Here is a 27,800-nt window from a genome sequence, read left to right on the forward strand (position 1 = left end):
GTCTTTTGTATTCTTTTTTTTGTTTCTTCTTTTTTAACGCGTGTTTCTGGCGTTGTTGACCACTTATTCTTGAAAGACAAATTGTAGGCAATATGTAATATACATTCCATGAATTTGATTCGTGCGTGCAAGGGTGACATTCCTAATTTGAGTGCTTCTTTTCTTTGTTAGACCTTTTATTAATTTCTGTTAAGTTGTTTATTTGAGATGGTTTGGAACCGCAAATGAACCACGAAGATGATGAAGGCGTGTGGGTTACAGCTTGAGCTACCTTACCATCTATCATCGTAAATATCATTTGATGATTTATTTTGAATGTGGTTCCGAACTTTTCTATTTCTGTTTCTCGTAATTGAGCAATTTCGTCATTCATACGTTGCTTTTCACTTTTTATTTTTTCAGCAGTTTTTCTTGTGTATTCAAATTGTATTGCTCTGCAATATCTCGTTGAAAAAGGTCGATCATTATTCCAAAAAATAATATTTTTATCGTAAAATGAAGTAAGACGTAAGGGCACCATCTGTGACTAGTTAGTGCCAATTGTTATAAAAGACTTTTGCAGCAACAATGCACTCGAAACAACAATTATCCGTTGCGTTCCTTTCTCCTTTCAAGACATGAAAAGCTTTTCCATCTCCTATCAAGAATTAGTCACAGATGATGCCCTTATACGTCTTACTTCATTTTACGATAAAAATATTATTATTTGGAATAATGATCGACCTTTTTCAACGAGATATTGCAGAGCAATACAATTTGAATACACAAGAAAAACTGCTGAAAAAATAAAAAGTGAAAAGCAACGTATGGATGACGAAATTGCTCAATTACGAGAAACAGAAATAGAAAAGTTCGGAACCACATTCAAAATAAATCATCAAATGATATTTACGATGATAGACGGTAAGGTAGCTCAAGCTGTAACCCACACGCCTTCATCATCTTCGTGGTTCATTTGCGGTTCCAAACCATCTCAAATAAACAACTTAACAGAAATTAATAAAAGGTCTAACAAAGAAAAGAAGCACTCAAATTAGGAATGTCACCCTTGCACGCACGAATCAAATTCATGGAATGTATATTACATATTGCCTACAATTTGTCTTTCAAGAATAAGTGGTCAACAACGCCAGAAACACGCGTTAAAAAAAGAAGAAACAAAAAAAGAATACAAAAGACGCTTTTTATAATAAACTTGGACTGAGGGTAGACATCGTTAAACAAGGTTCCGGATCATCTAATGACGGAAATACTTCTCGACGATTTTTTTGCTGATCCAAAAATCACAGCAGAAATAACTGGAGTTGACGAGAAATTGATCAGAAGATTTTCCACAATATTACAAACGATTAATTGTGGTGAAGAAATAAATTCAGAAAAATTCGGTTCTTATGCGTACAAGGCAGCGGAAATATTTATTGAAAAATATTCTTGGTACTTTATGCCAATTACCGTTCATAAAATTCTTCTTCACGGTAAGGAAATTATAGAAAATGCCTCGGAAAATGCAGCATTACCTGTTGGGACATTCTCGGAAGAAGCTCAAGAGGCAAGAAATAAGGACTATAAACGATATCGACTTAATCATAGTAGAAAATGTAGCCGTCTGTTTACAAATGAAGATGTTATGCATATGATGCTCGTGTCATCCGATCCGTTAATAACTAGTTTAAGAAGTAAACCACATCAAAAAAATTTAGACTTAAGCGATGATTGACGCAAGAATTACTTTGCTCTTATACGTAAATTAAATGTAAATTGAATTTTTATTTAATTTCAATCAAATACTTGTTCCTATCATTAATTTTTAATAAATATACACTTTTGCAATTTTTATAAGTCAACATTGAAAGGTTCTATGATCATTCATTGCATATTTTACAAGTAACATAATTTTTTCCGCGATTCGCGCAAACGGCTCCACCGTGCGCCGCGGCCGCAGCATATCCCCTCTAACTGGCTAGTTCGGACACGAACCATTAGCACGGACGCAAACCATGTGCGGTTACCGAGCGAAACGACGTAGTTGATACGCACTTTCTCAGGCGGCGCGTCGGAAAATGTGACACAGAAAAATTGACGAAAAATGCCGGGATGGCCTCTCTCAGGTTTCTCTCTGATCTAGTCCATATTAAAGAGAGGGAGAGAGCGAGCGAGCGAATACAATGAGAAGATTCAACTGTATAAGCTCTAATGTCATAATCTAATCTAAAGTTATGTTTTTTACATTAAAAATATGGATTTTATCTATTAATAATTAATAATTTATTAGTAGTTTATTTGTTTAATAATCCTATGGTATTATAAATCTCTTATTTAATGTTATAAAAAGGTAAAAAAAGTAATATTAATCTTGTTCAAAAATATTTCAGAGAAGTATTTGGTTTTATTGTGGTTTCTTTCTCATTATTAATTTTGATTTGGATTGTCAGATTGAAATTGATTTGAATTTAGATTGAATTTAGAGTAAAGCAATAAATATTAATTAGATCTTATTTATACCTACATATTTCAGTTTTAGCATTATTATTTTATTTTTACTGTACTTGTAGTATTTTTTACATTTTTTGTAATTTAAAAGAATATGCATATTAAAAAATTTTTTTAAAAATATATACAACTAGCTGGTTACCCGGGCCTCGCCCCGGAGGACATGTGTATTAAGACACGCAAATAGTCTCTCTCTCTTTCTCTCTCTCCCTCTCTGAAACGAGACCTATTGCCAACTTGTGTGAACTTTCCAAGCTGTTTGAAAAAATCCTTCACCGCCAAATCGTTGATTTTATCAATTTGCACCATATTCTCGACGACCGTTAATCTGGTTATCGTAAGGGTTACTCTACCCAGTCTGCCCTTCTTAGACTATCTCACGATATTAAGAGTGGCGTTGACGCAGGTGAGGTATTGATCCTTGTCCTCTTTGACTTCAGCAAGGCTTTTGACACTGTCTCTCATCCTTTGCTTCTGTCTAAACTGAGGAAACTAGGGTTTTCTGATCCTGCCCTCAAATTAATTTTTTCGTACCTCACTGGTCGCTCTCAGGCGGTCGTTGATCTGGTTGGTGAATTCTCCGAGTGGCTATCCATCACCTCTGGCGTGCCTCAGGGATCAGTATTGGGACCGCTCCTCTTTTCCCTTTTCATTAATGACATTGGTGCGTTTCTTAGATTTACCCAACGCTTGATTTTTGCTGACGACACTCAGATTTACCGTAAGTGTCTCTTTAGTCAGTTGAATGTTGCTTTGCAGTTGGTGGCCCATGATGTCGGAGTCATCTCTGAATATGCGACCACAAATGGATTGTCTCTCAATCTTAAGAAATCCAAAGTATTAATATTCGGTAGCAAGCGTTACGTCGACCAAATTGATCTACACGATTTACCTCTCATCTCTGTCAGTGGTACCTCTATCCCGTTTGTCTCTCAGGCTCGGAATCTGGGTGTCATTATGAGCTCCGATCTATCTTGGAATGTGTTGTAACTAGTATGTAATCTTAACGCCATCTATCGTTTCTAGTTTTATGTTTTTCTCACCATGCGTGCACACCTAGTGCTACCTATTACACTATTATTTTATCACTAAGTTGTCGGTCTGCGCGCGCTAAATTATTATATCTGTTGGTACTCTCTGCGTTCGTTACACTTTCATTCGAGTCTTTTCTACAGCGGCACACGGCACGTTTTTGTAACGGTTATTGAAATATACGTTTATCTAATAAAACGTACTGTCGTACTCTGCCTAAGAAGAAAGCCCTTATTACAACAGGTTATGGGCCCAGGGCGTATTCAGTAAGAAGAAAGCCGTTCCTGTGACTTAGTGAATTGTTAAAAAAAAGAAAATTCACAATGCCGACCGATGCATCGACATCACGAGATTCACGAGACTCGCGAAGCGTATTGCCACCGGCTTCGATTAAGTCACTTTCTGGTCGAGAAGGATATTCTACGTGGAAGTTCAAGATGAAGGCTTATCTAATGCATGAAAAATTATGGCATGCTGTCACTGGATATCCTGAAGGAGACGCAACCGGAGAAGAGTTTAAGGCTGAGAAGGATGGGATGGCCCTTGCCGCTATGTCGCTGACACTCGACGACACTGCTATAGTTCATGTAAGAACGTGCATCACAGCAAGATGTATGTGGGAATGTCTCAGGCAAGCATACGAAGACAATGGCCTTGGACGACGCTTAAATCTGCAGCGAAGACTTTATCGTCTACAGCGTGACGACTTCGATACCATGGATGCCTATATAGCAGAGGTTATGTCGACTGTACAACAGTTAGCTGAAATAGGAAAAGAGATAGATGATGAAACTGTTGGCGCGATTCTACTGGGTGGACTTCCATCAAAATATGATCCCCTGGTAATGGCACTAGAAAACTCCAATAGACAGATTAGTGCAGCAGATGTTAAATCTAGACTTCTAAACGAAGCTGCTAAAAAGGAAGGTGAACCAGCTGCGAATGAATCGGCTCTAGCATTGAAAACGCATTTCAACAAGAAGAAACTGCCGTCGAATGCAAAAAATAAGCCAACAAATTTAAAGAAAGGCAATAATAAAAAGAAGCCTGTTACTTGTTACACATGTCAACAACCAGGACATAAAAGTCCAGATTGTCCGAAGAAAAGTCCAGATTGCCCGAAGAAAGAACAAACATCACCCACGGATAAGAAGAAAGACTACGCACTGCTCACGATGATGGTAACCCCAGGCTCTTCCGGAACTTCAGTTAATCGAGAGGAAGTTGCTCTACTCACCCAGCGGTCTGAGATGAAAGAAGAAGCTGCTATGGAAAGTAATTCACATAAACCAAATCCTGATGCGTGGTACGTGGATTCTGCGTCAACTGCTCAGATGTCATGTCAAAAACATTGGCTAGAGAACTTTCGCGAAGACGTATGTAATGGCATAGAAATTACAGTAGCGAATAATGAAAAATTACGTAGTAATGGTGTAGGTTTCTTTCCAATTGAGAATATTGAAGGTATTACTGGAATAACTAATGTAGTACATGTTCCTAACTTAAATACTAATTTGTTATCTGTAAGTCAGACAGTTAAAAAAGGCTTTACTTTTGTTTTTAATGAACAAGGATGTAAGATATATCGTACAGAAAATTGTGAGATATCTGGAGATGTGGTATTAACAGCGTTTAATGACAAAGGAATGTATAGGTTAGATTTTAATAGATCTTTAAGTGCATATACTACTGTAACTAATTCTACTGCAGATCTTTGGCATAAGAGATTAGGACATTTATGTCGATATGGAATGAAATTAATGCAAAATGGTTTAGTTACAGGTGTAAAATTTACAGGAGATAGTAATAAGACCTGCGTTAGTTGTCTTGAAGGAAAACAAGCTAGATGTCCATTTAAGAAGATTGATTATAAGCGAGCTACTACAAAATTAGAATTAATTCATTCGGATGTATGCGGTCCAATGAGTATAGAATCTATTGATGGAAAAAGGTATTTGCTTATCTTCGTGGACGACTATTCGAGAAAAATATTTGGTTATATTTTGAAATCAAAAACGGAAGTTTTAGCCAAGTTTATCGAATTTAAAGCTTTTGTTGAAAATCAATCAGGACTAAAAATTAAGGCGCTCAGATCTGATAACGGCACCGAATATGTAAATGAGAATTTTCAAAAGTACTTAACAGAACAAGGCATCAAGCATGAGACGACTGTACCTTACTCGCCCCAGCAGAATGGAATTGCTGAGAGAACCAACCGCTCTGTTATTGAGAAAACTAGATGTCTGCTTCAAGATGCAAAACTACCTAAAGGTTATTGGTCAGATGCGTGTAGGACAGCGATTTACTTGAAGAATAGGTCCCCTCATAGGTCAATAGTTGGTAAAACCCCAGAAGAAGTATGGACGGGTGAACGACCTGACCTCAGTCATCTAAAGGTTTTTGGATGTCGAGTGTATGCTCATGTTCCTAAACAAGAAAGGAAGAAGTTGGATGCTAAAAGCAAGGAGTGGATCTTTGTTGGATACTCACAAAATCCCACGGCATACCGACTAAGAGACCCAAGCTATCCTAAGAAGCTGATTGAATCAAGAGATGTTGTTTTCTTAGAAGATAGGTTTCAAAGTACAGACCAATCAACTGAATCTGTAGTTTCTTTAAATCAACTGGTGTCCGCATATCCTGAAGAAGAAATTGCACAAGAAGAAATTGCACAAGAAGAAATCGCACAAGAAGAATTAGTCTCAGAAATTGAAAGTGATGACTCTTTTCAGTCTATAAATAGCGACGTACAAGAAGAGGATCAACCGGATCAAGATGACAACTCGGATAATCAAGAGAGAAGATATCCAAATAGAGAGCGTAAGAAGAAAGAGTTCCCCGACTACGTGCTGTATGAGACTACGTGTATCGTTAATGAAGAACCACTATCCGTAAAAGAAGCTATGGAGAGAACAGATAAAGATGAATGGAAGTTGGCAATGGAACAAGAGATCCAGTCACTAAAAGATAACAAGACGTGGACTTTGGTTGATAGACCTAAAAATCAAAAAGTAATTCCTTGCAAGTGGATATATAAAATTAAAAGGAATGAAGAAGGAGAAATTAGTAGATATAAAGCACGTCTAGTAGCGAAAGGTTTCAATCAAGTCATGGGGATTGACTATGAAGAAACTTTTTCCCCCGTAGTTAGAAGTTCTACATTACGTTCCTTAATTGCATTAGCCGTTGAACGTGGAATGGACATGGATCATCTTGATGTGGATACAGCTTTTTTAAATGGAGAGTTGGAAGAACAAATATACATGGAGCAACCAGAAGGATTTAAGGTATCAGGACAAGAGGACAAAGTATGTTTACTCACCAAATCCATCTATGGTTTAAAGCAAGCTTCACGTTCATGGAACAAAAAGGTTCACGCTGTGTTACAAGAATTTGGATACAAGCAGTCAAGTCATGAACCTTGTGTATATTTCAAAGTTATTGGAGACAAGATATTAATAGTGGGAGTCTATGTAGATGACTTCTTCATCGTTTCAAATGATTCAAAAGAAAAGTTAAAATTGAAGAACCAACTTAAGAGTAAGTTTAAAATAAAAGACTTAGGTGAGGCCAAACATTTTTTAGGACTCTCGATCGAACGGAATAAGAAGACAGGCGAAGTATTCATTCATCAGAAGCAGTACATAACGGAGATTCTAAAGAAGTTCGGAATGATTGAAAGCAAACCAGTTGCAACTCCAGTCGATCTTGGCATGAAAGGAGCTGAAGATACCAGTAAGAAGATTACAGATGTTCCTTATCAAAATGTTATAGGATCGCTTATGTACCTGGCGGTAAACACCAGACCAGATCTCGCTTTTATAGTGAGTTTCCTCAGTCAATACAATGTTGAACATACTGAAATGAAATGGAAAATGCTGAAGAGAGTACTTCGTTACTTAAATAATACCAAGAACTTAGGTATAATGTTTAAACCTACAGGAGAAGATATAGTAGGATTTGTAGATGCGGATTATGCAAATGATCAAGAAGAAGGGAAGTCGTATACGGGCTACGTGTTCAAATATGGAGGTGGACCGATCTCCTGGGAAAGTAGAAAACAAAGATGTACTTCAATGTCATCAACGGAATCTGAATATGTGGCTATGTCGGAAGCAGCTAAGGAAGCAGTTCATCTGCAAGGATTCTTCACAGAATTGTTGAAAGAAAAGAAGACTATTCTTATTTACAATGACAATCAAAGTGCACAAAGATTGGCTCATAACCCCGTGTTTCACAAACGAGTCAAGCACATTAAGCCAAAGTATCATTTTATTAGAGAGCAGGTACAAGAGGGTAATATTGATATCAAGTACATGTGTACGGAAGATATGATAGCTGATGTGCTTACTAAAGGTCTTGGACGCCTTAAACACCAAAATTGTTTGAAAGGTATAGGAATGAGGAATGCTACATAAAGTATAGGTGTTAAATGTATTAACATGCTTTTTGATTTCAAGAATATATTTTTTTTGCAACCTTTTTCCACCAAAGAACATAAGATTTAAGTTTTGTAGTTTTGTATAACAATAGATGTCCTTCGATTAAGGGGGAGTGTTGTAACTAGTATGTAATCTTAACGCCATCTATCGTTTCTAGTTTTATGTTTTTCTCACCATGCGTGCACACCTAGTGCTACCTATTACACTATTATTTTATCACTAAGTTGTCGGTCTGCGCGCGCTAAATTATTATATCTGTTGGTACTCTCTGCGTTCGTTACACTTTCATTCGAGTCTTTTCTACAGCGGCACACGGCACGTTTTTGTAACGGTTATTGAAATATACGTTTATCTAATAAAACGTACTGTCGTACTCTGCCTAAGAAGAAAGCCCTTATTACAACAGAATGGCCACGTCGCTCATATTTCTAAGCGGGTACACTTCACGCTGCACAAGCTTAAGTTTCACAAAAACTCCTTATCATTACAATTGCGTGTAAAACTCGTGTCTGCATTGATTTGGCCTCTGTTAGACTACTGCTCTCTTGTTTATAACGATGTTACTGATGAGCTTAACACAAAACTGCAGAGGCTTATCAATTGTACGATTCGGTTTATCTTTAACTTGAGTCGAGACGAACATATCACTCCTTACCGTCACCAATTAGGGTGGCTGTCTGTTAGAAATCGACGTCTCTATTTCCTTGGCATCGAAATGTTCAAGATACATTATGGTATGTCTCCTAGCTACCTCTCTGAGATCTTTGTCAGAGCCGATCTCTCGATTAGACGATCGTCACGGCTGGCACTGCCTAGTACTTTCCAAATTCCCATTCACAGAACTGAGACTTACCACCAGTCCTTTCACCTAGCGGGTATTTACTTATGGAATTCGCTTCCTACCGAGGTGGTGTCGTCTTCGTCTCTAAATGAATTTATGCAGAAGCTCAATAGCTATCTATTTTCACTTGAACTCGGTTCTGGTTGAGGTTCTACCTTGGGGCTATCTAATGTTTATGTATGATGTAGCGCTGGTGCGTGATAGATGTAAGTACATCTAGTCTAAACCTTCCTAGTCACTGTACATTAATCGTCGCTACATTAACGTCTTAACTAGTTTTAAGTATCAATGTCATTTTTCTGCGATTGTTGTTAGAAAGAGAGCACGACCGAATTCTGTTGATTTTTTTTCTTCAGCATTATTTCAGTTATTAATACTGTCAACAAAATTTGGTTCTGAAGCGTTTGCTGAGGTGGAAACAACATTATTACTTTTTGCAATATAGTCATTATTATCTTCATTGTTTCCCCTTTTGCTCACTGCTTTATTATAATTATCTCATCTGTACTGTATCTTTTTAGTTCTTACTTTTTCCAATTTTTGTTTTTACTTTACTCTTGTTTACTTCATGTATATCATTGTATTTTTCATCATTTGCCTAAAGTCTTGACTATGGCATAATAAACAAACTCAAACTCAAACTCAAACTCTCTCTTTCTCCCTCTCCCTCTCTCCCTCTCTCCCCCTCTCCCTCCCCCTCCCTCCCCCTCTCTCCCTCTCTCCCCCTCTCCCTTCCCCTCCCTCCCCCTCTCTCTCTCTCTCCCTCCCTCCCTCCCTCCCTCCCTCTCTCTCTCTCTCTCTCTCTCCTCTCTCTCTCCTCTCCTCCCTCCCTCTCTCTCTCTCTCTCTCTCTCTCTCTCTCTCTCTCTCTCTCTCCCCCTCCCTCCCTTCCTCTCTCCCTTTCCCTCTCTTTCTCCCTCTCCCTCTTCCTCTCCCTCTCCTGCTCCCTCTCCCTCTCCCTCTCCCTCGTATACAGTTCTTTAAGATTCACTCAATTATTTCCTAAAAAATTGGAAAAATCTTTTCCAAAAAGATACCGGTTCCCAAAAAGATCGGTAACGAAAAACTATACAGCTTATAGCACTCCCCAGGAAATTCTACCCCTGTTTTATATACAATTCTTTAAAATTCGATCAATTATTTCCCCAAAAATTTGTCAAACTTCTGATACCCGTTTCCAAAAAGATCGGTAACAAAAAATTATATACTTTATAGCACTCCCCGGGAAATTTAACCCCTACTTTATGTACAATTCTTTGAAATTCGGTCATTCGAAACCGGTTTCCAAAAAGATCGGTAACAAAAAATAGTAACACTTTATAGCACTCTCCGGGAAATTCTACCCCTACTTCATGTATAATTCTTTGAGATTCAATTAATTATTTCCCGAAAAATTGGAAAAATTAAAAAAAACCGGTTTTCAAAAAGATCGGTAACAAAAACTGTACACATCATGGCGCTCCCCGTAAAATTCTACCTCTACTTCATATACAATTCTTTAAGATTCAGTCAATAAATTCCCGAAAAATTGAAAAAATTTCGGAACCGGCTTCCAAAGAGATCGGTAACAAAAAATTATACACTTTATGGCACTCCCCGGAAAATTCTACCCCTGTTTTATATACAATTCTTTGAGATTCCGTCAATTATTTCCCGAAAAATTGAAGAAATTCGAAAAACCGGTTTTCAGAAAATCGGTAACGAAAAACTATACACACAGTGACACTCCCCGGGAAATTCTACCCCTATTTCATATACTTTTGGTAAAAATTCGGTCCATTGGTTTCCAAGATCATCGAGGACAAACAATCAAACCGACAAACTCTGTCTCTTTATAATAGTAGTATAGATATATTTACAATTAGCAATAAAATAAAATTATTATAAAAAAAAATAATAATAAAATAATAATAATTTATTTAACGGAACGTGACGGGAAATGAGAAAGAAAAGTGGATACACAAAAGGGAAGATAAGATTGTAATAGATTAGCTTTTACTAAATAAAGAGAAAAAATAGAAAAAATTACGTGGGGAAAACTAGGGGCAGTGGAAATAAGAAGAAAGATGGTAGGTTGATTAGCGGGGACCCCCGCTAAGAAAATATTGATTTTTACTGCTCAGTTGATTTTTTTAATTTCTCACATGCAGATACGCCATATATTGCAATCAGAAGATATCTCGATATAAGCTGATTACTTACAGCAAATTTTGACTGTCACATGCAAGTTATTTAATTTTTTACCATCCATTTACCGGTGGTAAAAAGGATTGAAAAGGTAAGAAGATCCTAAGTACAAGGATAGACGAAGAGATCGTGAAGAGGTAGGAAGAGCAGGGGAAGGAAAAGAAAAGGAGAGGTAGTGAGATAATGAATGTGAAGAGTAAATAGGAAGAAAGAAAGGAAAAGATGAGAGCCAAGGAAGGGGTAAAAGAGAGAGGTACTGGACAAAAAATTAGAGTGTAATAAGCCTTATGTGAGAAGTAAGAAGAAGGAAAAAAACAAAATATGAGAGAGATAGGTACGTGAAGTAAGCAGAGAGGGAAAAAGGAATGGGTGGTGGTGAATAGATATTAGAATAGTAGGAGGAGGAAAAGAAATCAATTAATGGAGAGAAATGGTTGATTAGGATGAATATTTTAAAATAAATATAACGGGAAATATAGAGACATAGAAAGCGCGCGCGTTAGCGCGCTCTGCGTGCTAGTTATATATATGTATATATCTATAAAAAAGTATCTATAATATCTATAATAAAGATGTAAAGTCGATACTCAAAAGGAGTCTCATAACATGTACAAAGACAATAATACTGTGAGCCTGCATCTGGTCATTTGACCTTCGAAGATTTTGGATCATAGCGCGTTGAGTTCGTAATGAGAAGGGTTACAAACGTAGATGCTTAAAAAATTGTGTCCAATTAAAAAAATTAAGTTGACCTTTATTTGACCATGACGCCTCCACCCAAGGTCAAATTTTTTTTAAATCAAAGTATGTCCCCCTTGCTACCCTATATTCTCTCCAAACCGTGTTTTGGTATCTTTACTAGTTCCCGAGATATTCCGACTGAAAGTTTTCAAATTGACACCCTGTATAACTTTATATATTAAAATATATAGCTATAATTGTATAAGTCAAGTGCTTGTCTCTCTTCTTATAATAATAAGGCATAGATACTTTTTTGGCCAATCGTCAATCTCTGCACATATGGTTTTGAACGGAATATTGACTGTTTCTTGTACTACACTTTGTCTTAAAAAGTTCAAATCTGTAAGTATTTAAACGTACCCTACAGATTACATATAATCAAGGAAATCCAAATCAAAATTGCCAAAAGATAAATTTTCAGCTTTATAATTAAGCGGGATTACTTTGCCCATATGTTTGCAATAATCGTTCTTTTCGAATTTGTTTTAATTGATTTTAATTTGTTTTAATTGTATATCTGTTAGTAAATATTATCAGTACAATTCTTGTACATATCTATTCATAAATATTGATTAATAATACGAGAAATTGCAGATTGTATTGATTATTTCTCTTGCCACACTTTTTTTTATTTTTATTGATATAGGAAAAAACTCTAAAACCCTTTGAGATGCATTCAGAACTATAACAAAAAGTTAATTTTTTAAAAGATGAGGTGCCATTATTTACAGAAGTAAATTATCGCGAATCATAAATACTGACACACTAAATTCTTTTGTCAGTATTCACAAATCACACTCGAGTCGATATTTAACGGACTTTTCCTACATCTTTTGTGGACGTTTCCTATTTCTAGACGCCATGATTTTTTCGTTGTCTTCCAGATCTTCGCTGTCGTTACAATAAATCCTGCAAGTCACTCAAAAATTTAAGTTTAAGCTTACGCGATAAACGATTATTGTAATAAAAATCTTAACTTATTTCAACATTTTATAGATTTATACCGCGGTGTTATCGAGTTTAAAACAGATTTTGACATTTTCGCTCTTTGGTCCATTATGTATCAATGATAAAGTGCCTAAAGATACTATTATTTCGATCGCTGTAACTTGTTGTATACGTTCAACATTCATGTTTGATAATTGATAGAGTAGATATAAACCATCAATCAAAATGTCACTAATCGTTGATAAATAGCGCTCAAGATTAAAAAAAATTAATTCTATTACTTTTTAGATATATTAGAAATTTATTGACATAATTTGTGGTGAGACTGCGTGTAAATTGATAAAACATGATATAAATTCTTTTTAATTATTTCCATTAATATAGAAATAAATTTATCAAGATTGCAGCTGTTTCTGCAAAACCTCTGTACGAGTAATACATTGAGATAAAATAATTTCTTTATTAAAAAATCTTAATCTCTTTTCTTATTCCGATAACATATAGAACAACATATAGAATGAAAATGTTGATTATCCAAATAATTTTTATTTTACATGGCCAAGTGACAAGAATCTGAAACATTTCAAAATCTACGCTGAGAAAAAAAATTAATTGTACGGACTAAATTTGTATAGTTGCAATGTTGATCCATCGGTTGAACAATTATTAAGTTGCACTAAAAAAGATATAGTCATGTCAACCATCAAAAAATTTTTTAATCAAGAATTAGTTAATCCAACTAATGTTTAGTTGAAAGTATCGGATTAAATATTTTAGTTAGATGAAACACATTTTGTGTTTCTCAACAAATTTTTTTTCTCAGTGTATTCTATCAAATTGTAACATACAAAAAATAATTAATTTTTTGTATGTTACAATTAGATGAAAGAAACTGTCAACGAATCGGTTAAAAAGGTAGTTATAACGATTATGATAACTTTGGCCCCTCGAAATGTTAGTAGTTTTTGGAGGAATTTTTGGCGAGAAACGCGGGAAAAATAGTTAAAAAAATTTTCCAAGGTTTACCCCACCTGAATCGAGATCTATAATTCTACGGTTCGGGTTTTCAATTTTCTATGCGAACCGAGATCCACCCCTATCCTGCCTGCGGGGGAAGGGCGGTAGCCTATACACTTAGACAGTTGTCTATCATACAATTAAAGTATTATTTAAAAATTTATATTATTTGTTTTTAACTTTAACCGTGTATCTCGAAAACTAGAGCAGTTAGCCCTATAAGACCTTATATTTTTTTTGTTTAGCGTAAAAAATACTACCAGAAATACTACCATCGTCAAATCAAGGGGCCAAAGTTATCGTTATCGTGCCAGGTAGTTTTATCATTTCCTAAAGCTTTGTGTCTACGATACTAGAAATTGCTCCGAGACTTCGGACGGAGAAAAAATTGATCAATCACATTTAAACAATTCGGCAATTGACCAATGCAATTGGTTAATTCTTTCTCCGTCTAAGACCTCAGAGCAATTTCTAGCATCGTGGATACAAGGCTTAAAAAAGGCGTGTTAACTAACAAGGGGAAGCTGCGTACTTGGGATCACCGAATTGAAAAACATTTTTTACATAGTATAGTACTCTACCAGAAGAGTACTTGAGCGCGCAACCCAGCAAACGAAAAAAGATTGAAAAGAATTAAAACGGGATTGCCAGGAATTCAATTAAGGACTTTCCGAATTCCATTCTGTCCAAAAAAGGGATTGAAATAGTTTCAATATCAAGGAATTCCTTATTTTGGAAAGAATTTGTCTTTTTTGAATCCCATCCAATTCCGACACAAAAATATTATACCACTGAATGCCAGGTTAGGGATTGGAAAGTTTCGTGATGAATTCCATTAAATACCATTGATTCCGTTAATGAAATGAATACCACTGAATGCCAGGTTAGGGATTGGAAAGTTTCGTGATGAATTCCATTGAATACCATTGATTCCGTTAACGAAATGAATACCATTGAATGCCAAACTAGGAATTAAAAATTTCCGTATTGAATTCCATTGAATTCCGTCTATTCTGACAATAAAATGAATACCATTGAATGCCAGGATAGGGATTGAAAAGTGTCCGTGTTGAACTCTGTGGTACGCGCCACCAATAGTACACGCCCGTGCGGTATCTGCATTACCGGCAGTTCGCGTCGACGTTGCTAGGCGTCGCATCGCCGGGGCATCTTCTCGAGTTCAAAGTTTCGTCTCGACCGCTATGTAAAGGGACCCCCTACGGGGCCTGACAGATCTTACAAATCTCATTTTCAGGCTAATTGCCCGTCGGCAGTAGTGCGTGTAATGACCTTACTGGCCCTTAGGCAAACACAAAAGCTCACCGACGAACAACGGCGCTTGGTCGCCCAACGGAGGCGCGAGACGTTTCCTAAACCATCTAATGCCATGCAATTCCATAACCTTTACGGATTCCATAGGATTGGATGGAATTGAAAATTTTTTTTTTGGATTCCATGGGATTGGACCATCTCATTTCGAATCCCATCTAAATCCTTTTGCGTTTGCTGGGAAAGGAATAGAGCGCAACGCTCAGCCATTTCCGAGAAAAAAATGTAAAAATGTACACGATTACTACGTTGTCGACCCGAGTTCAATTCCTGTCCCTCGTAAAAAATTTTTTCAATTGCCTTTTGAAAATGCGAATTTATAAGAGAAAACAAAATTGTTGGTTACATTAACTTTATTTTACACAAATAAACAGTTATTGCATGAAAAAATTAAAAAAAGTGCGAGGGATAGGAATTGAACTCGGGTCGACAACGTAGTAATCGTAGACTTATAGCGTTTTCGATTTGCGACTCAAACCGACTCGGGTCGCATCATGTATACAGGACTCTAGCATCATTGACGTGGAATACATACATATCTATGTATGTATTTCACGTCCATTGATGCGACCCGAGTCGAGTCGAGTAGTAAATCGAAAACGCCATTACAATTTTTTTCTCGGAAATGGCTGAGCGTTGCGCCTTAGCCCTTTGCGCGCTCAAGTACTCTTCTGGTAGAGTAGTATACTATGTAACAATGTTTTTTAATTTGGTAGCACCAAGTACGCGGCTTCCTCTTATAAGTCTCGCATGTATCGAATGCTGCAGTCAATTTGATGCTACAATGCTCTAAAGCGTTCTTCTTCTTTCTTAAAAAAAAGGAGAAAAATGCTTCAAAGCATTTGTAGTGTTAGGTTAAGTGGACTGCAGCCAAGACTTCAACGGGTGTTGCAAAAACTCCTCTATATCCAAACATAATGACACCGCATGTTGGACATTCAATCTCTCTTATCTTTGACTATATAACCATGGACTGCCAGTTACCTATCCTCATAATGCTTCGATGTGTGAAAGACATGAAACGCGCTCTTACTGCCTAGGTGGCCAACTTTCCCTTAACAACCCTTGAATTAAATTCCCCATATCTATGCTACTCTCCGCAAAAATAAATTTCTCGATAGATTTGACTGTTCAAAGTTATGTAAGATATTGTAATTATTATAATATCAAAATATCGATATTATAATGCGTAGTAAGTAATACAAAATCTAAGACAATTTACCTATATCCAGATCCAACTATTTGCAGCTGATCTTCTAATATACTGGACGGTTGACTGGTAGAAATTGTTAGACTTGGACCTAAACTACCACTTGATCGTTTGAACATTTGTGTAAATGACGACGTCAAACTTCTTCTTTTTGGTTCCCCTGTAAATATTGTTGACATAGCAATTTAGCATACATAGGACTTTGTATCTATGTCGCATACATGCAAAAATATTTTGTATCAATACATACATCTTTTGAATACTTCCAGCGTGCACAAAATTTCAGAAGATATGATTAATGCAGCTATAAAGTCAGAAAGAAAGCGAAAGAGCAGAAACAAGAGAAGAATAAGATAAATGTGCAAGTAGAAACTTGTACATTGCTTCCTCATAGTTTTTAAGTGAGCAAGTAGAAACTTGCACATTGCTTCCTTATAGTTTTTAAGTGTGCAAGTAGAAACCTGCACATTGCTTCCTCTATGAGGAAGCCTGTTTTTGTATGCATAATTATTAGTAGATATTTATTAATTTGGCTTCCTCATAGAGGAAGCAATGCAGGTTTCTACTTGCACACTTAAAAACTATAAGGAAGCAATGTGCAAGTTTATACTTGCTCACTTAAAAACTATGAGGAAGCAATGTACAAGTTTCTACTTGCACATTTAAAAACTATGAGGAAGCAATGTGCAAGTTTCTACTTGCACACTAAAAAACTATGAGGAAGCAATGTGCAAGTTTCTACTTGCACACTTTTTTTATGGATAGAGTATCATTAAAGATATATTGGTGTTGAATTTGGCAATGATCGGTGAAGGGGTTACCAATTTTTGCCTAAAAAATGTACAAATCATACACGTAATCTTATATATAAGGTATCATTAAAGGGAGGTTGTTTCGAATTTGGCGAAGATTAGTGAAAGGATTACCGATTTCTGCCTAAAAAATGTATAGGATAGACCGAGGCAAATCGGATTACTAATTAGCACGATAAAATTGCTCGTTTAAAATAAAATACTAACGAAAATTGTCTTACAACTTATATTAATCCGATTCGCCTCAATCTACCCTAAGTTATTTGATGGATAGCCAATCCTCAAAACCGATCCTCAAAAAATTTAAATTCGACGTTTTCGAACATAAGCAACACATTGGCATCGAAATCTCAAAAAACAATTTTTACTTCGGTCTTTCCTACCCCTATTTCATATATAATTATTTTAAATTCGGTTGATTAGACTTAGCTTTATATACGATCAAAATTATGGACCTTTGATCGCGTATAAAGCTGGGTCTAATCAATCAAATCTTAAAAAATTATATATGAAATAGGGGTAGAAAAGACTGAAAAATATAATAAAAATAGAAATAGATCGATATCTCCAAATTTGCGGAAGTTAGAGCAACCACGGCTATTTCTAAAAAAATTCAAAATTATTTTTAAAAAATTCGATTTATTAACGAATAACTTTTGTACACTTTTTAGGCAAAAATTGGTAACCCCTTCACCGATCATTGCCAAATTCAACACTAACTTACCTTTAATGATATATACATATACTCTATTTATAAAAAAAAAATTAAACTCGATATCTTAAAATTTGCGGAAATTAGGGCAATCATATAGACTTTTTTTAGATAAAAATCGGTAACCCCTTTATTATTAGCAATTTTTATTAATTCTATTATATTCTTCAATCTTTTGAAGAATATAATAGAACTTCAATCTTTTGAAGTTAATAATAAAAGGGTTCCCAATTTTTGTTAAAAAAAATAACCAAATTTACCGAAATTTGTATAACTCCAGAACTAATCAATCAAATCTTAACGAATTATATATGAAATAGGGGTAAAAAAGACTGAAGAATATAATAAAATTAGAAGTAGCCCAATATTTCAAAATTTGGAAAAGTTATAGCAACCACAAACATTTCTAAAAAAATTAAAAAAAAAATTTTTTAAAAGAACTTCTTTACCGATTATCACCAAATTCAATACCAACTTTCCTTGAATGATACTCTATCGATTAAAAAAAAATTCGGCCCGATATCTCAATATTTACGAAAATTAGGGCAACCACGGACATTTCTAAAAAAATTCAAAAATTTTTTTAAAAAAGAACTTCACCGATCACCGCAAAATTCAATACCAACCTTCCTTGAATGATACTAAAAAAAAAAACAAAAAAAAAAAAACAAAAAAACCGATATCTCAATGTTTGCTGAAGTTAGAGCAACCACGGACATCAAATCTGCACATACACACACACACACACACACACACATACGGACATGCGATTTTAATGCGATATTTCGACATTTTAGAACACTCTGAACATATTGGCATCAAAAACTCAAAAAACAATCTTTTCTTTGGTTTCTTCTACCCCTATTTCATATATAATTCATTTAAATTTGGTTGACTAGACCCAACTTTATACGCAATCAAAGGTTCATATACGAAATTCACGAAAACAAAGCTTCCTCTATGAGGAAGCAAAGAGAAAGAGAGAGAGAGAGAGAGAGAGAGAGAGAGAGAGAGAGAGAGAGAGAGAGAGAGAGAGAGAGAAGAGTGAAGAAAAGAGAATCAATGTTTGTGTTCTTTAAGTATGATAGAGAGAAAAATGTACTTAATTCTTATATTCACGAAATAAATAATACCTCTTGAGAATGATTCACCGGCCAAAGAATGTTTTTTAATAGATGAGGACTGGGCAGCAGCTTCTATCACATTTTTTCTCGCATTCACTAGTTTGTTTTCTCGACCAATCAGAAACGATCTTGCTTGTTCAACCAATAAATCTACATTGTTATGTTTCGAAAGAAATTGGTCTATTTTGTGTTTTAATGACGCAAGCACCTGCAATATAAATTATAAAACTACTATTTCTCTTAATTTTTAATGCAGTCGGTAACATTTATTGAGATTATAGAGGTAATGAGGCGTATCTCGTTCAAACACGTAACGATTGGACACCACTCGATTAGACACAATACGATTCGACACCGCACGATTAGACACGCACATTGCACGATTGGACACCGCACGATTGGATACCGTACGATCGGTTCCACATTGGTTTTCAACTTATCACGCAAACCGAGGTCCACTTCCACCCACCAGTGCTTGCGGGGGAGAAGTTACGCCCCTCCTCCGCCTACGTGTGTACTGTCTATACACAAATTACGCAAACCGTACAATGTTAAAGCTGTGTCCAATCGTGCGGTGTCCAATTCAGCGGTGTTTAATCGTGCAGTGTCCAATCGAGCGGTGTCCAATCGTTACGTGTCCAAACGGAGGTCACTCATATTATGTAATATTATAACTATATATGTTTATATACTTATAATACTTTCTCTGGTTGATTTACAATGGAACTAGTTTCGATTTCTATTTAGATCCTCTTCAGTCAGTTATCAAGTATAAACTTTTCTTTACATAATGTTTATTAAGAAGGTATTCTGTTTGAAAGGTCGTAAAAAAGGTATTTTTCAGGAATTTTTTGTAGAAAAACGAAATTTTTTAGGAATATTTTGTAGGAAAACGAAAAAAAAGTGAATAACGCTAAACTTTGTTTTGTAAACTTTTAGCCTTATTTTAAGAATTTTTTTTATTTTTTAAGTAACAGAAATGCTCTTTTTTATATCCTGACCTCTAGGAGGTGTGATAGACGATGTAAAAGATTCTAGCTGTTCTAGGTATTTGAAATGTAAAAACTAAAAATTTTCTTATTCAGGAGAAGTGTGGGTATTGTCTGACTAGAATAAACTAGAATAAACATTATACGTTTATTATTTTTTAACCCATTGGCTGTGTAAGAGAATTTTACTATTTGGGCCAAAAGTGTGTTGAAAAAAAGTTCATCGGATTATTATGAAACTTGATACCTTTATGTTTTTTGGGTCTCTGAATCCGAATATGTCAGATTTACAATATTTAAAATGGCGGGTCTAATATGGCGGATCAAAATTACAAAAAATAGACGGAATTTTATTATTATTATTTTGAATTTTGAAAATCTGACTTCATATTTGGATTCAGAGACCCAAAAAACATAAAGGTACCAAATTTCATGAAAATCAGACCTTTTTTGTAATTTTGATCCGCCATATTAGATCCGCCATTTTGAATTTTGTACATCTGACTTCGGATTCGTAATCAGCGACCCCAGAAACCCCCGAGTAATAAGTTTCAAGCAAATTCAGAAAGTTTTACTTTGTTTTTTCTACGTTGCGGCTATAGCCGTCATACACACTCTTGGCCACTTTTGTTTTTGCGGCTATAGCCGTCATACACAGTCAACGGGTTAAAATAAAATATTAACAAAATTTTGAGGAAAACTATAATATTTTTAATAAAAAGGCCACCATATATTTTATTCAGAATGGAAATACTGATTTAGTTCCAGTTCAAACGATAGCCACACTTCTCCTGAATAAAACAATTTTTGGTTTCTGCGTTTCAAATACCTAGAATAGCTAGATCAGCTAGTCATTTACATCATATGTGGTTTTTCTTGCGAATTTTTAGTGACTAAGATATAATATAAGAAAGAAGAACATTTTTGTTACTTAAAAAATAAAAAAATATTCTTAAAATAAGGCTAAAAAACCATGCAAAGTTTTGCATTACCCACTTTAAACTATATAATATAATTACGAGGAAACACAGAGCTGCATTTTAGGATACAGATCTAAGAATGGGGGGAGAGGAGGGAAGAGAGAGAGAGATTGACATTTTAATTAATTAAATATTCATTAAAACACAAAGATTTAATGCATTACTCTCAGAATTGTATACGGCTGGTTGTTCCAATTTGTTGGTAAGCTAACTAACAGTTAAATTATATGTCTATCTTTATCTAATGTAAAGGATAAACAAATACATATATATGATTTAAATTAGGTAATTTACCAACAGATTGGAACAACCGGCCCTTAATGTACATATGTACGAGGGTTATAAATAATAAATTATACACGGAAAAAGGCCCTTACAAAAATATTTCACAGCTTTTACACCTCATATAGATTGTTTTTAGCCCGTTTTTAACCCGTTTTATCATTTTTGTGTCCGTTTCTTGCACTCTCAAGCACGCGCAGTCTACTGCGAAAGAACATGATAAGTATACGCGAGTATGCGTATGAGTATTTTTGAGTAGATTGTCCGTTTTTAATATTTGTTTTTCAATCGATGAGTGACAACACGTTAATACGTTCCTTTCTTACTCACAAAGATGAGGACGAAGTAGGTTGTCCGTTTTCAATACTCATTTTTCAGTTGATGAGTGACCAATACGTTAGTACGTTCCTTTTTTACTCACAAGAAAATATCCGCGAATTTCGCCCGATTTTAACCCTTATGTTACATACAGGGGGATTTCAAGTCAGCTCGATTTCTATCCATCAAAATTTCTCATAAATTCTGAAAGACTCCCACTCCTTATCTCCTCCTTATCTCTAAATTGAAGTACCTTTATTCTCTACAAACTTAAAAACCTTTTCAAACTGCACCGTAAGGGTTAAATGTTTTAGTACTTACACTATTTATCCTTCACTAATAGATAAGTGGTACGATGTAATATTCAAATAGTCGCGAGAAATTTGCATTGAACGTTTCTATAAGTGCAATATCCCGTGTAGAAATTTGTTAGGGATGGCCTTACATAACATAAGGCCCCGATCATTAGTTATTAGGGATGCCATAAGAAAGGTTTCCTTATTTTAACTTAATGAGGTTCCGATCATTATTTATTAGGGATTCCATAAGAAAGATTTCCTTATTTTTATCTAATAAGGCCCTTGTAAGGATTTGATAAGGATGTTTTAACTTTATAAATATATTTACGAACACAAAATTTCGTAATAACCCGGCACTGGTTTCTAACATTCACCCGACATTAAGAAATATTATATCATATGTTCAATTCAAAATTTTATTACTCTTTTTCGCTCTTTTTAAACTAAATTTGTTTCTTAAGATAATTTTTGAAAAATTATATATCTGCGCTGGTTATGACATGTGTAGATTATATATAACACTTATATCAAATTAAGAAGTAGTCTACCACGTAAGGCTCACGATCCAGAGGCCCCGGAGTTCGAATCCCACCAAGGTAAGTGTGTTTTTATATGTGTTTTTAAATACGAGAAAATATTTATAATCATAGACTGCATTTTAAGAAACAAATTTAGTTAAAAAATAGTAATAAAATTTCAAAATAAATAATTTTTTTTATGTCGGGTGAATATCGGAAATCAGTGTCGGCTCGATACTGGCTCGATACTGGCACGTAGCATTGGACCGATGTCGCACACAGCACGTATTTACCACTCAAAAATACTCATAAGAATACGTTATTACTACTCGGATATACTCGTACGCAATCCGCTTTAACCACTCGTTTTTAAGCAAAAGGGACCCTTTACGCCCCAAAAACGGGTCGTACTCATTGAACCAAATGCACGTTTTTACTACTCAAACTGACCGTTCTCGCGGTCCAAAAACGGTCCAAAAACGGTGAAAAATTTTTATAAGGGGGATTAGTTACTATAGCAAATCGTAAAATATGGGATAACTAACATTTTTTGCAGCGAGAGCTATATATAATTTAGCAATGGTAGCAAAATCTTTTTGCAATTAAATATTATTAAGTAGCAAAATGTTTAACAAAACTTTCACAAAAGGTTTTGCTATTATTGCAAAATTATAGCTCTCGCTGCAAAAAATGTTAGTTATCCCATATTTTACGAATAGATTTACTATAGTAGCTAATCCTTTTTTTCTGTATAGCAACACTGTTATAAGACATATTTTGTAACCCTAATGTTACTATTGACTTATAAATATGATAAGTGACCTCGTGTGGAGAAATCATCAAATACAACTCGTAATAAAATGTAAAGATGTGTCGCGTAAATCGTAAACAGACAAAATATCAATTAATAACGAGAGTAAATTGAATACAAAGAAACTTTTTTCAAAAAATATAATAAATTTTAATATTTAGTTATAATAGATCATGTCTCTGAAAAAAATAATCACAAATAATCACAATTTTGATTAGAAAAACACGAAGATCTTACAATTAGATTAAGAATTGTCAAATCATAAGAGTCCGATTTTAGAAATACTCTGTATAAAATACAAAAGGAGAGACTGAATTTAAGACACAAAATTATATAACCAAGCATATTTAGTTAGTACAGGAAAATTTGTTAAAGACTTGAAAAAGTCTTGAAAAAGATATCAATTTTATCTTTGCGACAACAAATCTTAAAAATATTATACGATTTACATTATTTATATTGACTATTGAATCATGATGGAGAGGGAATTTTCAACAAATCCATCCATCCTCTTATAAAAGCGGTATAAAACCCTGAAGTTGGCCAAATCGCGTTTGCAATTGTTGTCGTGTTATTGCAAACGTGATTGGTCGTCTCGATTCAGTCGATTGATCGAGTGTACAATAGTTATTTGTGTAACAAGTGCGGGCACGGCTCGTGCGTCCACTCCGCACTTGTGTCCAATTCTCAACCCGCACGTGTTACACACCCTATTTTATATTACAAAGTGCGTGGAAAGTGGCCCATTACGCGCGTGCGGGAATATCTCATTCCTGCACGGGTTTGATTGGGGAATTTCTCGCGTGTGAAATTGGCTATTTGTCGCACAGATGGCGCGCGCGTAATGGGCCACTTTCCATGCACGTGTGACATAAATGTTTTTTGCATAGATAATAACAAATAAAAAACATCACAAGGCGCGCGCGAAACGCGCGCTATAATCTATCTAGTCCATATTATTGTTGTCGCTTTTTCGCGATGCCGATTGGTTCTCTCGCTGCACTTACTTCATGAGCAGCTGTCAAGTAATAGCATAATGTTAAAGCAGAGAGAAACCTGAGAGCGGCCATCCCGCTTCGAGGGACGCCTGTCCTAATCTGCCCTCTGAGAAAGTGGACGTCAACTACGACGTTACGCTCGGTAACGATCAGAGAGAACTCGGGTAACGATACATGGGTTCGTATCCGTGCTATGGTTCGTGTCCGAACTACTCAGATGGAGGGGATGTGGTGGTCGCGCAAGCCCCTCCTCTGTCAGTGTACGCTCGGCACTCGGCAAGCTTCGCGCGGGGAGAGAAGGGCAGACATACGATCTGCTGTTTCCTTCTCTCTTGAGCTGTTAGAGGCCACGCAATTCGGGTATCGCCTCTCGTGTCTCGACGAGTGCCGAGTCTCGAGTTGGCAAATCGACGATGCGCTATGTTACATTTATGTTTATATTTACGAGTTTTAATTGTTATATTTATAAATAGTGCAATTATATTTACAAAAAATTGCAAATTAATAAATAAAATTTATTATACATAAAATCGCGTATGATCATGTACTTCCGTAGTTTTTGTACCGTTAAAATTAAACATAAAATTAATTAATTAAATAAATATTTATAAACATAAAAACTAAAATTCGTAAATGTAATGTATAGAAATTCCCGTTCTGGCCAATATGCTTTTTTATCTAGAAAAAAAGTCATATTAAAAACATTAATTTTGGCATAATATTTTTTAATATTTAAATGCATAATAATAGTAAAATATTAACTATCAAGAAAAAAAGGTAGTTTATAGTGTTCTTTTTACTCTTATTAAATTTGCCAAATCACGAGCACCAAAAGAGGGATATTGGATTAAAATAAAAACAATTTATTATACAAATAATGCACACGGTTAATGTTTCGACTATAGTTAGTCTTCTTCAGAACAGATTATTACGAAAGAAGAAGATAATAAATATCAAGAAACATGATAATTAATGTTCATTTTAACATACTAAAACATTAAACATTAGTCTAAACTAAAACATTAAACAATCACCTATCAATATAAACAAAATAAACAAATAATCTAATTGAATCACAAATATAAAAACGCCGGAATAATCGAATGAAACCATGGCAAGATAAATTTATATTTATATTGAGAAGTGGTAAAATCTCTTCCGTCAGTAAGAGAATGTAAAAAATTATTAACGGGGGTATTTTGATTTAAAAGATCTTAAAATATATATTTTGCAGGAATTTTTTATAGGGAAACGAAGAAAGTGAATAACGTTAAACTTTGCATGTTTATTTCACCTTATTTTAAATTTTTATTTTTATTTTTTAAGTAACAAAAATGCTTTTTTATTCTATTATATTATAGGTATTCTGGAAGGTATAAATGACAGACGGTGTAAATAATTCTAGCTGCATGTTCTATAAGTATCTGAAACGCAAAAAGCCAAAATTTTCTTATTCAGAAGAAGTATATGTGGCTATCGTCTGAACTAAAACTAAACCAATATTCCATTCTAGGCAGCCTTTTTATCAAAAATATTATTAATCAATATTAAATAAACAATTTACGGTCTGAGCTTGGATTTTATAGTAACCTAATTATATTTTTTATATACTATATTTACATATTTTTTTCAACCTTAATAAACTACGCGCCGACTAAGGGCCAAAGCACATATGACAATCGTAGTCGTGGACGTAAGTAACGCACAAGCTTTTGCGTATCCTAATTTGTCAGGTCGAAGACTACGACTGTCGTATATCGCTACGCCATGTTATGTGCTTTGGCTCTCACTTGTCAGACTTATAACACAGCTCCTATTGGAGTAGTAAAAACCCCTCACTCCCCTCTAATTAAATCGATTTAAATAATAGTAAAGAATTTACTACTCCAACGGGAGCTGTGTTGTAAGTCTGACAAGTTATGTCGGCGCGCAGTTTATTAAGGTTGGAAAAAATATACGTGTAGTACACAAAAAATATTATTAGGCTATTAAAATCCAAGCTCGGACCGTAAACGGCTTATTTAATATTGATTGATTGTATAACGGTCACATAAAACGGGGGGTCTTATTTCTCTTATATTATTAAAAGTATAACTTTTTTTAAAATTTTGTTAGTATTTTATTAAAAGAAAAAACTAATAAACGTATAATGTTTATTCTAGTTCAGACAATAACCACACTTATTCTGAATAAGAAAATTTTTTGTTTTTGGGTTTCTGATATCTATAGAACAGCCAGAATCATTTACTCCGTCTGTCATTTACACCTTCTAATGATCAGGATATAACATAGAAAAAAATAGCATTTTTCTTACTTAAAAAATAAAAATAAATTCTTAAAATAAGGTTAAATAAGAACATGCAAAGTTTAACAATATTCGCTTTCTTTGTTCCGCTATAAAAAATTCCTATGTATAAAAAATACTTATTTTTAAGACCTTTCAAACCAGAATACGCCCTTAATTTATTGTTTGTTATTAATATATTGTTATTAATTATATACATATAAGTATTAGAAAGCATATAATATAAAATAATTTCAATATTCAAATTATTGTAATAATAATAAAAAAATCAATTATTTACATTTTCTTCTGTGTGTGTATGCGTGATGTTATTGACAATATATAGTTTCTTTGCACGTTTACATTTCTTTTACAGATTTTTTACACGCTTAATTTTCACAAGTGTGATGTCAAATACAGACAAGATTTTTGTTTATCTGTTATAAGCGTTATTTCGAATGCAAGATTTTAATAATCAAACGTTTTTAATAATCAAGCATTTTTAAACTTCAAACGAGGGACAAGCAATATCATCTACACAGCATGTAGCCTTAAAATATGATGATTTTTTCTAGCAGCACTATATAGCGTATAATTTGTCCGCCGACATTACGAATTTCTTCTGCAGCAACACATAAAATGTTGAACAGTTTCCTCGAATGGTTGTAACAACGTCTGTATGTCCTTGCATTATTAATTCATTAAGGTATTGTTCACATTCTCATTCTAAAATAATAATCCTATTAAAAAATGTTTATTCTTCTTTAAAGAAAATGCTGCCTCAAATGTTATTCTTTCAAAAAATTTTGACAGACTTGGAAGAAAGAGTTTATAGAGACAGAAACTTATCTTAACTTTTAAAATATATTTTAAATTCCTTTAATGCATTTAATGCGCGTGTGAGTATGAAAATGCAATTTGTTTTTCTAAATATGATAAATATTATTTTTTAAAAGCTTAATGACAATAATAATTAACGGCAAGACGTTTGTGTGTGATAAAAAATTTACAACATAAAAATACACAAATATATATAATTAAATGTAAAATATGTCTGTTTAATTAATAATATTCACGATGTTTAGAAATACAAATTGGATTTTCATATTCATACGCGTGTTGCCGGGGCGTATTAAAAAAAGAGGTGTGGCCTCTCGGAGGGTTAATGATGCAAGAGCATATATGCAGACGTTGTTATAATCATTCAAGAAAACTCTTCAATATTTTATGTGATTGTTGCAGAAGAAATTCGTAATGTCGGCGAATAAATTATACGCTAGTGCTTCTAGAGAAAATCGTAGTTATTTAAGACTACATGCTGTGGATGATATTGCTGGTCACTCGTTTACAGATTGAAAATGTTAAACGTTTGATTATCAAAATCTTGCATTTGAAGTCACGCTTATAACAGATAAATAAAAATCTTGTCTGTATTTG

General features: G+C 34.5%; 1 protein-coding gene across 4 annotated transcripts in view; it reads right to left on the reverse strand.

Annotated features, from left to right (window-relative positions):
- The window catches only part of LOC139815139 (FHIP family protein AGAP011705), a 197,076-nt gene that overhangs the window by 18,706 nt on the left and 150,570 nt on the right, over positions 1-27,800 (reverse strand). For 2 of the 4 annotated variants that reach the window (XM_071781806.1, XM_071781807.1), the window contains 2 exons: positions 18,894-19,092; positions 16,249-16,396 (listed from right to left, as the gene is read on the reverse strand). In XM_071781806.1, coding sequence (XP_071637907.1) covers positions 16,249-16,396; positions 18,894-19,092 — 347 coding nt within the window. Of the gene's footprint in view, positions 1-16,248; positions 16,397-16,486; positions 16,541-18,893; positions 19,093-27,800 lie in introns of all 4 variants that reach the window. The other 2 variants (XR_011732674.1, XM_071781805.1) reach the window with 2 other exon arrangements.

Source organism: Temnothorax longispinosus, chromosome 6 (genome assembly GCF_030848805.1).
Source record: "Temnothorax longispinosus isolate EJ_2023e chromosome 6, Tlon_JGU_v1, whole genome shotgun sequence".
Lineage (NCBI taxonomy): Eukaryota > Metazoa > Arthropoda > Insecta > Hymenoptera > Formicidae > Temnothorax > Temnothorax longispinosus.